This window comes from Erinaceus europaeus, chromosome 16, assembly GCF_950295315.1.
Source record: "Erinaceus europaeus chromosome 16, mEriEur2.1, whole genome shotgun sequence".
Classification (NCBI taxonomy): Eukaryota; Metazoa; Chordata; class Mammalia; order Eulipotyphla; family Erinaceidae; genus Erinaceus; species Erinaceus europaeus.
The window spans coordinates 83864943-83877414 of NC_080177.1; the positions used below are offsets into that span (position 1 = coordinate 83864943).

Sequence of the window (12472 nt, forward strand, 5' to 3'; positions counted from 1 at the left end):
TGCAGAAGTAGCATCATGAGCTCTCCTATATCATATTTGTTATGGCTTTAAAAAAAGGTATTCATATCAAAATGGAGATACTCTGTGATCCAGAAAGATAACACCAAGGCATTTATCCAGGTCCTGAAAACACTAACTAAAAAGGACATACACACACCCCATGTTCACAGCTGCCCTATTCACAATCATCAAAATACAGAAGCAACTTGAATGCCTATCAACAGATGTCTGGGGAAAGAAGTTATGGGATACATACCAAGTGGAGTACTACTCAGCAATAAAAAAGCTGATAGTGGGACTGAAAGGGTGTAAATGGAGGTGATTATCCTTAGTGAAGTAAAGTAAAGGACAACTGCCAGATGGTATCACTCAACGGAGAATATAGAGAACTGGACACATGAATCTGAGATTTAAAAAAAAAAAATTGTGCTCACTACAGCAACATGTACACTAAAACTGGAGATAAAGGACAGTCAAGCTGTCTCCAAGACCATGGAAGAACTATGGTGGTGATCCTAGGAAGCACAAGACTTTGGTGGTGGGCACAATATACTACTAGACTGCTGCTAGCCTATGATCTTGAGAGTCACCGCTGCATCATTAGTACAACATAAAATAAAATAAACTTTTGTTTCTTTTCCCAGCAAGGTTATCTGTTTGTATGATAAGTCCACTGCACTTGGCAGCATTTTTTCTTCTTTTAAAATATTTATTCCCTTTTGTTGCCCTTGTTGTTTTATTGTTGTAGTTATTATTATTATTATTATTATTGTTATTGATGTCATCATTGTTGGATAGGACAGAGAGAAATGGAGAGAGGAGGGGAAGACAGAGAGGGGGAGAGAAAGACAGACACCTGCAGACCTGCTTCACCGCCTGTGAAGCGACTCCCCTGCAGGTGGGGAGCCGGGGGCTCGAACCCGGGATCCTTACTCCAGTCCTTGTGCTTTGTGCCACCTATGCTTAACCTGCTGCACTACCGCCAAATTCTTTTTCTTCTTTTATTCTAACAGACAGGGAGAAATGAGTAAGGGTTCAATCTTGACATCTGAATCAAATCATTCCTTGTTATGATTTTCCAGGCATCAAAATAAATATCAGATTTGAACTCAGATGTAATAACAGTGACATCTTTTCCAAATGTGTTAGTCCAGAAGCTAAGTCAAAGAGGACATAAACCAGTGACATGGCAGTGAAACATATTATTATATTAATTGGTTACTTATTCTGTTCAAGAGTCATATATAAATTTAATGCAATCCTTAGCAAGGTTCGATCAAATCTTTTTTCCTTTAAAAATTTTTTTTAACTTTACTTAGATAGGAGAGAAATAGTAATTGAGAGGGAAAGGGGGATAGAGAAGGACAGACAGACAGACATCTGCAGCCCTGCTTCACAACTCATGAAGCTTTTCCCCTACAGCTGGGGACCAGGAGCTTGAACCTGGGTCCCTGAGCATAACACTGTGTACTTAACCAAATGTGCCGCTTCCAGACCTTTCATCAAATTTCTTTAATAGAACAAGATTTATAAACATGTGTCTGGAGCCAGAAAATATGCAAGATTTCCAAAGCAATCCTAAGAGAACAGAGCAAGAATGGAGGTATCATGCTCCCTGAAGTCAAGCTATCCAACAGGACCACTATAGTCAAAACTGCCTGGGACTAGAAGCATAGACAAACAGCCCAGAAATCAGTCCCCATGTCTAAAGACACCCAGTTTTTGACCAGGGGGCCTAAAAACCTCAAATGGACTGAGGAGAGTCTCTTCAGCAGACAGTGTTGGGGAAACTGGATTGAGATGTGCCGGAGAAAGAAACTGGACTGCTGTATTTCACCACATTCTCAAGTAAATGGACCAAAGATTTGGATGTTAGACTGGGAACCACCAAATACTTAGAGGAAAACATTGGCAAAACTCTATTCAATGTAAGCTTTAAAAACACCTTCAAGGACTCAGATTCAACTGTAAGGAAAACAAAAGCACAAGTGTAGGGAAACTGTGAGGATGTGGTTGAGCCTGGTGGAACCTCCCATGGAAAGCTGCATGCTTGAGGAACACGGTCTTCCTGTCAGCCTCTCTCTACCAGAGACTGAGCATGGGAGAGAACAGCCTTCAGGCTCAGCTTCACCTGTCAGACTCTCTGCCTCACAGGGACTCTGCATTCCCAATACAACAGCTGACTTCCTTGTCTTTAAACCAAATGGTCTGCTCATTCAAAAGCTACCAGAAGTTACCATACCTGACCCATCTTCTCTCCACCCTCAGGACACCTCTCTGTCTGCTAGCCATGGATAACCCTACTTCCTCATCCCCAAAACAGCTCTCCTGCTCACACAGATGCTCTCAGAGGCCCCTTTTCTCACTTCTTTATTCTTGCCCTTCTGAATAAGACGATAACCAAACCTCACCCTCCTGACACTCAAGGACCCCCACACCCATGCACATCAAAGCCAAGCTTCCTCATTCCTTAGATCACTCACCTGAGAGTTTTCCCAACCCCTTCCCTCTCTCTGCCCCTTTTCTGCTCTAACCAAGTATGGCATAAACAAGCTACCTCCTTCTGCAACCCCTTAAAATCCTGGCCTCTCTGATCAATAAAAGGATCATTGCTACCAGCTTGGTCTCCGGGTCATCTCTTGTCGCAGACACAGAGTGAGTCCCGTAAAACTCAGCCCCCACTGCCTCGGGTGACATTCTCCTAGAGCCCCACATCTGCTGCCCAACAGGGTGGGCATGCCAGGAGTCTGCACCCGAGAAGAGGTGTCCCCACAAGAAGAACGGCACACAAGAACGGCTGAAAATCTTCTGCACAGAAAAAAAAAATTATATATATATATCTCACCACATAAGAAAGACTCCTCATGGAGCATGGCAGAACATGTATGTGCTCCACATCAGATAAAGGGATAATAATCAGAAGACACAAATAACTCATCAAACTCAACAATAATAAAAAAAAGAACATGCTAAAAAACGGGGGGAAACATGAGCACAATCTTCTTCAACGAAGAGGTCCAAAAGGCCAACAGACACATGAGAAAGTGCTCAAAGTCACTGATAATCGGGGGATGCAAATAAAAACAATAAGGAGACACCACTTTGCACCCGTGGGAATGTCACTCTCCAGAGAAGACAGAAACACCAAGTGCTGGAGAGGCTGTGGCGGGGGAGGGACTCTCCACTGCTGGTGGCAATGTGAGTTGGTCCAACGCTGTGGACCACAGTCTGGAGATTGACCAGAACTCTAGAAATGGACCTGCCCAATGACCCAGGAATCCCTCTCCCAGGGATATACCAGAAGTAACAAAGACGCCTGTCTGGGGAAGCGTATCCACACTTAACGTTCACAGACATAGACAGTAGAAGCAACCCAGATGCCCAATGACAGGTGAGTGGTAAGAAAGCTATGGTCACTACACACAGTGGAATACTAGGCGGCGTTTAAAAATGACCAAGTCAGCTCCTGTGCCGTATCTTGGGTAGAACACTTCGGGAGAATGTTGAGGGACATAAGGCAGAAAGAGGAAGACCAGTGCCAAAGATCTCACTCATAGTCGGAACTGAAGAAGCAAGGACAGGAAGGGAAAAGATAAGGTGAAACTGGGACTGAGTGTGGCATATTGCACCAACACAAAGAGACTCTCAAGAAGGAGGGAAAGAGATGGGATGGAGGAGTACTGGGGTCCTGCTGGATGCTGAAGGAGGAAGACTAAGTTAGAGAATCAAGTGTCTTCCAGACCCTTAGAGAGCTATCATGGAGACATCAGAGTTTGTCCCTAAATGCCAACACTGCACTCCAAACCATTAGCCTCACAGTAACATAGATGTAGAAACAAGTTTAACTAAACAAATTCTTAAAAATTAAGAAAACCATCTCCCCATTTCAGCATCTTGCAATTAAACTGTAGCCAGACGAAATGTTTTCCTAGAAATTGTCAAGCCCGTACAAGCCAAGATGCCCTTTAATATCAATAAAGTTATCAAGAATAAGCCATAATTGTCAACATATTATACTATAATAATACAATTTTATCCCGAGTTTCTCTTTATCACAAGTTTAAAGTGCCAAAAGCAGAATTCAAGCTTCCAAAGGATTTATAAATTTAAATAAAATTTAAAATAAATAAGAATATGTCCTCAAGCTCGTTCTAAGTATATTTTATGTCTACCCACTCTTAAAATACTTCATCCCCAGTTGATTTATCAAAACGAAGACTGCTATAAAGGAAATAAATTTCCCTACTCAGACACTCAAATACATAATATGAAAAAAAGGAGGGGGAGTGATGACTGGAAGCTGGAAAGAAACCTTTGTCTTAAAGGCAACTGAATGAATGGAAAAGAGAGAGTGAATTATAATATGCAGAAAAAAATCACTATCACTTTAAATGTGTGTGACTGTGAAAGTCAAGAAGTCAAAGATGAAAAGAAAATGCCTTTGTCACTACAAACTGTGAGGATTTATAAATGGAAAGTGGATATATATATGGGTGGGGAGTGCAAGGACCCACACAAGGATTCGGGCTCAGGTCCTTGCTCCCCACCTGCAGGGGGGGACTTGTCACAAGCTGTGAAGCTGGCCTGCATGTCTCCCCCTTCTCTCTATCTATCTATCTATCTATCTATCTATCTATCTATCTATACACACACACACACGCCCTACCCTCTCAATTTCTGTCATATTCAATAAAATAGAAAAAAAAATGGCCACCAGGAATAGTAGATTCAGCACTGAGTCCCAGTGCTAACAGTGGAGGCCAAAAAAAAAAAAAAAAAGGAAAAGAGAGAAAGAGAGATAGAGACAGAGAGAGAGAGAGAGAAGCAGCATCAAAGTTTCGCCCACTGCAGTGGAGATCAGTCACATGATGCATGGCCAAGCAAATCCTGCACTACCCAGGTGAGCTACTTTGCTGTCCACAAAAGAATCTTTTAAACAATCATTTCAAGCACAAACTTAGCTCTGTTTCAGAAGAGGTATTTCCACACCCTAGGTCTGAATGAAAACCGCACATGTAATTAAAATAAAGCCTCCAGTCTTTATTGCTGGTTTTACTGTTCACGTTCCAACGCCCCTTCCTGCAGCTTACTTTCATTTCCTTATCCACAGACCTACTTCCGCACCCTTGCAGGTGCTGGCCTCTGCTTGCTGACTTAGTTAACACCTGGCTCCACCTGAGGAGAAGACCCTAGCGGCAGCTCTATACTAATGACGCCCTCGATCTCAATAGTGGGGGACTTGTCCTCGCGTCTGGGCGGCTCTTTAGAATTAGGGTCCAGTTCTAAAATTTCTATAGCGTTGATCTCAGCTTCCAAAACCAGGGACCTCTTTCCGACCACCTGGGCACCCATGGTCTCAGAAGAGCTGACCTCAGTGTATGCAGTATCTAATGGCGTCATGTCCTCAGGGACCTGCTCAAGGGCTGGAGGCTGATAGTCAGAAGGGATCTTGTGGAGAGAGCTTTGTGAGATAGAGATCTCTTCGATGGGTGCGCGTGCCAAGGTTTCTGGGGCTGGCGGAGACTGCGGGTCCATGTCGGCCTCCTCTTCAGGGACGTGGTCAGCGGGTGCAGCCTGACGTTGAGCTGAGGTCTCCTCCTTGACTAGAGACTCATCTTGCGTGGGGTTCTCTTCAGTGGACGGAGGCTGAGCTTCTGCTGGGGCCTGCTCTGTAGGGGCGTCTTGGGTGGGTGGAGGAAGATTTTCTGCACCTTCAGTGGGCGCAGGCTGACCTCCAGCCGGGGTCTGTGCGGCAGGAAGAGGGTGGGTTTCTGGAGACGGAACCTCAGTGGTGGCCTCCTCGTCTGTCGGCATCTCCTGGGCGAGGGGAGAGAGCCCTTTAGCTGAGGCGTCTTCTGCAGATGCCTCCTCAGGTAACTGAGACTTGGCTTCCGCTGGGCCCTCTCCTGAAGGGATGTTTTCAGCTGGTGAAGACTTAGCGTCAGCTTCAGCTGCTGTAGCCTCCATTCCTGGAGGAGGAACCTCATCAGGGGCCTCTCCTGTGGCAGCCTTACCATCCGGAAGAGACTGGGCTGGAGTTGAGGCCTCTTCTACTGGAGCCTCCTCAGCTGGAGGGGGCTGGACTTCAACTGGGGCCTCTCCTACAGTGGCCCCCTCAGCTGGTGGAGGCTGAGGCTCAGTTGGGGCCTCTTCTGCAGTGACCTCCTCAGCCAGTGGAGGTTGAGGTTCTGTTGGGGTCTCCTCAGCTGGTGGAGGTTGAGGCTCAGTTGGGGTCTCCTCAGCTGGTGGAGGTTGAGGCTCAGTTGGGGTCTCCTCAGCTGGTGGAGGTTGAGGCTCAGTTGGGGTCTCCTCAGCTGGAGGAGGTTGAGGTTCTGTTGGGGTCTCCTCAGTTGGAGGAGGTTGAGGTTCAGTTGGGGTCTCCTCAGCCGGTGGAGGTTGAGGCTCAGTTGGGGTCTCCTCAGCCGGTGGAGGTTGAGGTTCAGTTGGGGTCTCCTCAGCCAGTGGAGGTTGAGGCTCAGTTGGGGTCTCCTCAGCCGGTGGAGGTTGAGGTTCAGTTGGGGTCTCCTTAGCTGGAGGAGGTTGAGGTTCAGTTGGGGTCTCCTCAGATGGTGGAGGTTGAGGCTCAGTTGGGGTCTCCTCAGCCAGTGGAGGTTGAGGCTCAGTTGGGGTCTCCTCAGCTGGAGGAGGCTGAGGCTCACTTGGGGTCTCCTCAGCCGGTGGAGGTTGAGGCTCAGTTGGGATCTCCTCAGCCGGTGGAGGCTGAGGTTCAGTTGGGGTCTCCTCAGCCGGTGGAGGTTGAGGCTCAGTTGGGGTCTCCTCAGCCGGTGGAGGTTGAGGCTCAGTTGGGGTCTCCTCAGCCGGTGGAGGTTGAGGTTCAGATGGGGTCTCCTCAGCTGGAGGAGGTTGAGGTTCAGTTGGGGTCTCCTCAGCCGGTGGAGGTTGAGGTTCAGCTGGGGCCTCCTCAGCCGGTGGAGGCTGAGGCTCAGCTGGGGCCTCTTCTGCAGTGGCAGCCTCAGCTGGTAGAGGCTGGGCTTCAGCCAGGGCCTTCTCTTTGGTAGTTTCATCAGCTGCTGTAGAAAATGCTTCACCGTGGATCTCTCTTGGAATTCCCTGCTCATCTTCTGAAACGAGTTGAGTACTTCCTTTGGTTTGTTGACCTAATGACAGTCTCCTGATACCTCCCTCCCCCATGTCTTCATTACCACCTGGCTCTGGGTGAAATACAGGGTGTTCACTGATGAAAATCTTCCCCGAGGATTTACGTTTCTGCATACTTTCCTTTGACTTTGAGAAAGAAGTGCAAGGCCTGACAGTACCAGCTATTTCCGATTCACTAAAGCAGGTCTGCTGCCCCTTGTCGTGTCTCTCTATCTGAGGAAAGTTCATCACTGTCCAGTCTCCAGTACAGCTGGTTTGCTGAGATCTGTCTATCTTGAGTTGCAACGGTTGTTTACCCAGGGTGTTTTCTACCTCCCAGCCATGGACCGCTCCTGCCACAGCATCAGGCTTGTCCCTAGGTACAGCTTCACCAACGGACTTGACTTTTCCCGTTTCCTCTTCTGAAGCTCTGTCTGTCTGTAGAGATTTATCAAGCATATCCTGTCTGTGCTTTCTTTTTGTCCACGTTTGCTGAAGTTGAGAAGAAATGCTAAGAGACTCATAGTTCACTTTACTTGCAGGAATATTGCCAATACTAAGGGTCGCTTTGGGGCCAGATGATGGTGGCGTGGATGGATACTTGTTTTTCTCTACTGCTTCAGTCTGCTGGGACTTATCCACCATTGGTTGGCTGGGCCGCCTTCTCTTTCGAATTTCTTGCCTCCCAGCTGAGATGGGCTGGTCAGGTTCATTATTTTCATCCATTTTTCAGGCTGGTGGAATTCAAATGTATTGATCTTCAAGTAATTAATCACTGAGACTCATGGATGTACCAGATGGTTAATTAAGCCTTTGATTTTCTTCATTAAGAGTTGTTCTGTTGATTGGGCCCTCAGAAAACAGCAAACCAGTACATTCTGTTCTTTGCTCTTGTTGGATCCCACCTTATTCAGGAAGCATCTTCCTTGTTTAGTTTCTGCTATCACAGCATCTCACTTCTAGAAGTTTCCCTCAAGATTCTACGACATCACAGCTGCTTTCCCTACAAGATTCCATCAGCGGTATTCCCGGAGCCTTAGTGATATATCCATACATAGCCATATACATGTGTATATACACCATATACAGATACACATATCAGTTGAAGGAACATGGGTGGCACTTTTTAACTTACGGACATGCATGGACAGTGACTTAGTGATCTACTGTCTGAGATAGTCAGTGATAAAATCATTTGTCTATTTAGGGAAGATCAAATGAAATCTCTAGCACTGTTGTGCAGTAGCTGAAGTTGATGCTTACTTCTCTCCTTTGATCCTACTATTAAAGGTAGTTATAATGCAGAACTCAATTATACAGACAGAGTTTAATTGCGGGGAAAAGCTTACACTGTGTGGCAATATTTTATCGATGTATGTTTTCATGATTTGACAGTTAATACTGTTTGAACCACTTGAGTTCTGAAGCCATGCCCATATTGGGTCCTTTCCTATTTCCTTAACTTTCAAAAGAACCACAAGAACCTACTATCAAAATAAATACAAAATAAGCCACCAGTTTGTGTTCCCAAACAACTTCAGACATTATCTTCAATTAGTTCAGAAAAATCAAACATGTCCCAATACAGTGTGTCGAATCTCAAAGACTTGCCCAGTGAGACAAAGGCCGTGCATGATGCACTCATTTACAGTCTGCAGAATAACCACAAGGAAACAAACCCCCTCATGAAAATGGAAACTTTCAATTGAATCTTTGAAAAAGAAGAACCCAAGTAAGTCAATTATAAATTTTGATGGTATATTTGTAATAGAAATTCAATTTTAACATACCGCATACAAATGGACTCGAAGGAAAGAACTCGGTCAAAAACATATATGAAACCATTTCCCATTAGACTGAGGAAAGAAAAGAGTGAAAGACAGAGAGACATAAAAGTTCATTCCTGTGACACAGTCATGACACATACCATCACTATGACTTCCTGCTGCACTTCCCCTAAGATATACAACAAACAAGGATCAAATAATTTCCCATCGTGACAGCATCTCTCAGGCTGGATATTCCCCACCCTTGCATCATTCAGAAACAAGGTCTTCGTAAATGCAGTCAGGATAAGATGATATCCTTAGAAAAAGAAGAAAGTCTGGACTCCTAAAGACACAGGTGGCCAGGTGAAAATGCAGACAGAGAGATGAGAGTTATAATTATATTCCTCCATGAGGATCATTTCTGGAACCATCCGTTCCACCCCGGTTCCATGGCTGCCAGTTCTCAGCAACATCGCCCCGCCAGATATTCGTCGGGATGCGGCATCATCTAAGTTCATTTCCCACGTCTACGCTCGACCGGACCTGCCAATATACGCGGAGATCTTCGCCCACCCTGTCCAACGGTTGACGTCTCGTCACCCAATCTGGTCCCCTACGCCTACACTGAACTTCTCTGTTCCAGACTCTTGGAAACAGAGCTGGCAGTCAGCTGAGGTCAAGAACAAACCCCTCATCACAGACCCCTGCGAGCGTCAACCCGGCTTTGACCTGGCACGTTATGATCGGGCCCTCCTCAATCGCTATCGAACAGGCCATGGCCGGTGCGCCGCTATGTTCCATCGCTGGGGAGCCAGAGACGACCCGAACTGCCCCTGCGGCTCCAGACAGACTGTGACCCACATAGTCAACGACTGCCACCTCTCCAGATTCAAAGGAGGTCTCGAAACTTGATATCAGGCTCAACCTGACGCTGTCGACTGGCTACGGAAGAAGGGCAAACGCTAGAAGAAGAACAGATCAAAGAATGCCTACGACGGCCAGAATCTGTGAGAGGTGGTGGGAATTCTGGCTTCTGTAATTGCTTCTCCCCTGGATTGGCAGTGGCAGCTCAATCCATAGTCCCAGCCTCTGGCTTTTATAGTCATACGATATTTAACCCATCTCTATAATCATAAACCTAGCAGGACTTTTTGAGAGGTTTCTACATGATGATTTAATTTTACTAAAACCATTTCCTCCGTGTCATTTACAAATGTAATGATATATAGATAGATACATATCTATATCTTTTTCTACTCTCATTTACTGAATCAAATATTACTTTTACAATATATAACTAACATCAAGGGAACCAAGGGTTTAGTTTTCATTTAAATGATAGGCATGGAGGCCAGGTGGCGGTCCACCCAGAGGTGAGCACACGCACACAGTCCTGGCTTCAAGCCCCTGGTACTCTCCTGCATGGGGGAAGCTTCATGAGCAGTGAGGTGTCACTGCAGGTGTTTCTCTTTCTTCCTCTCTAGATTCCCCCTCTCAATTCCTCTTTGTCTTATCAAAGAAAAGAAAGTTTAAAAAAAGGAAAAGTGATGGTGCTGGAGGTGGCACAGTGGCTAAGGCACTAGACTCTCAAGCACGAGGTCCCAAGTTCGATTCCCGGCAGCACATGTACCAGAGTGATGGCTAGTTCTTTCTCTTCCTATCTCTCTCATGAATAAGTAAATAAATTATTTTTTTTAAAAAAAGGAAAAGTGGCCACCTGGACCAGTGTATTCATCATGTAGGCACAGAGCCCCAGGGGAAACCCTGGTGACATTAAAAGTGACATAAAATACAATAAATGATAGGTATAAGAACACCCAAAATCTCTCAAGATGTAAACATGTTTTAAAAGGTCCATTTATAATGTGAGAGAAAGGTCAAACCTCCAGGCTGGCTTACATCAAGGATCAGAGCAGGAGCCTGCACACTCCTGATGCTTCTTTCTACTGCTAAGCCACCTTCCTGTCAGGCTTGGCGTTTTAAAACTGTATAACAAATTGGGGGGCACGCGGTAGTACACCTGGTTAAGTGCACATAGTTCTAAGCACAAGGACCCACGCAAGGATTTGGGTTCGAGCCCCCTTCTCCCTCTGTGCAGGGGGGGGACCTTCACAGGTGGTGAAGCAGGTCCGCAGGTGTCTCTCTCGCTCTCTACCTCCCCTCCCCTCTCAATTTCTCTCTGTCCTATCCAAAAAAAAAAGGGGGGGAATAGCCTCTAGGAGCAGGAGATTCATTTGTAGTGCTGGCACTGAGCCCCAGTGATAACCCTGAAGGCAAATAAATAAATAAACAAGCAAACTGTTTGCAATACAACATTTCTGCGATTTAGCATACAAATCAGCTTTCACTGTCATTCCATATATCTGGTAGTTCATTGCTTAGAGGTCCTCAAAGCTAATTGATTTCACAGTAATCCCCTTACTGCTGTCTCCCAAAATGTAATCACCTGACAATAACTGGAGTGGCTTTGAAAGCTTTGATTTACAGATAGAGAACCGTCGGTTCGGTTATATGAGAAAAGTGAGATGATTCCTAGTTGCGCGTGATTCAGCTGTGCGTTACATAGGGTTCTGCTGTGGCACAGGGGATAAGAAATTGTCTTGCTGGCTTTGAAGACATTAAGTTGCCATGTTTTCCTCCTAGGAGTCAAGAGTCAATTTGCTTGGCAGTCAGCAAGAAAATTGGGGTGTCAGTCCCACAACCAAGGGAATTGGATTCTGCCAACACTCAGTGATCTCGGGAAAAGAGCCTGCGCATCAGATGCGATCTTGCCCCAGGCTGCCCCTGACTTGAGTGAGAGTCACTACGGAAGATGATACACTCCCGGGGATCTTTCTATAGGTCTTGACGAGAGATTCCAGTAAGAGTTAGACTAGAGGACCCAGCCAATCTCTGTCTTAACCCTTGGCTCACATAAACTACAAGCTAGTTGATGTGCACATCCGGCAAGATGGCTCACTTGGATAATATACTTGCTTCGTTGCGTACATGACCCAACTCAAGTTCAACCCAGGCTACTGAAGGGGGAACTGTGGTGTCTTTCTTCTTTTTTTTTTTTTTTGCCTCCAGGGTTATTGCTGGGGCTCGGTGCCTGCACCATAAATCGCTGCTCCTGGAGGCTACTTTTTCCCTGTTGTTGCCCTTGTTTTTTTTTTTGTTTGTTTTGTTTTGTTTTTATCATTGTTGTGGTTGTTATCATTGTTGTTTTGATACTGTTGTTGTTATAAAGGACAGAGAGAAGTGGAGAGAGAAGAGGAAGACAGAGACGGGGAGAGAAAGATGTCTTCTCCTCTCTCCACTTCTCTCTGTCCTATCTAACAATGATGACATCAATAACAACAACAACAATAGCTACAATAACAATGAAAAACAACAAAGGCAACAAAAGGGAAAATAAATAAATAAATATTTTTTAAATTATATTAAAAAAAATAGTACCCAGGGAAGACCATGCCTTTAGCTGTCAGGCTTCCTGGGAGAGTACCACCTTAGATAACAGGATAATAGGAATCTTCCTCCTGCATGTAAAACCACCTGTGGTCATAATGATTTAAGAATCATAGATGACCGAAACCTAGCATCATCATAGCACTTAAATAAATATT

At 45.5% G+C, this 12472-nt stretch overlaps 1 protein-coding gene across 1 annotated transcript; it reads right to left on the reverse strand.

Moving 5' to 3' along the window:
* Positions 1–4943: 4943 nt before the first annotated feature.
* Positions 4944–8041, reverse strand: FSCB (fibrous sheath CABYR binding protein). Its single transcript, XM_060174181.1, has 2 exons — positions 6360–8041; positions 4944–6323 (listed from the first exon to the last, which is right to left on the reverse strand). Exons 1-2 carry the CDS (start codon positions 7822–7824, stop codon positions 5155–5157), a joined length of 2634 nt encoding a protein of 877 aa, XP_060030164.1. The 5' UTR covers positions 7825–8041; the 3' UTR covers positions 4944–5154.
* Positions 8042–12472: the final 4431 nt, after the last annotated feature.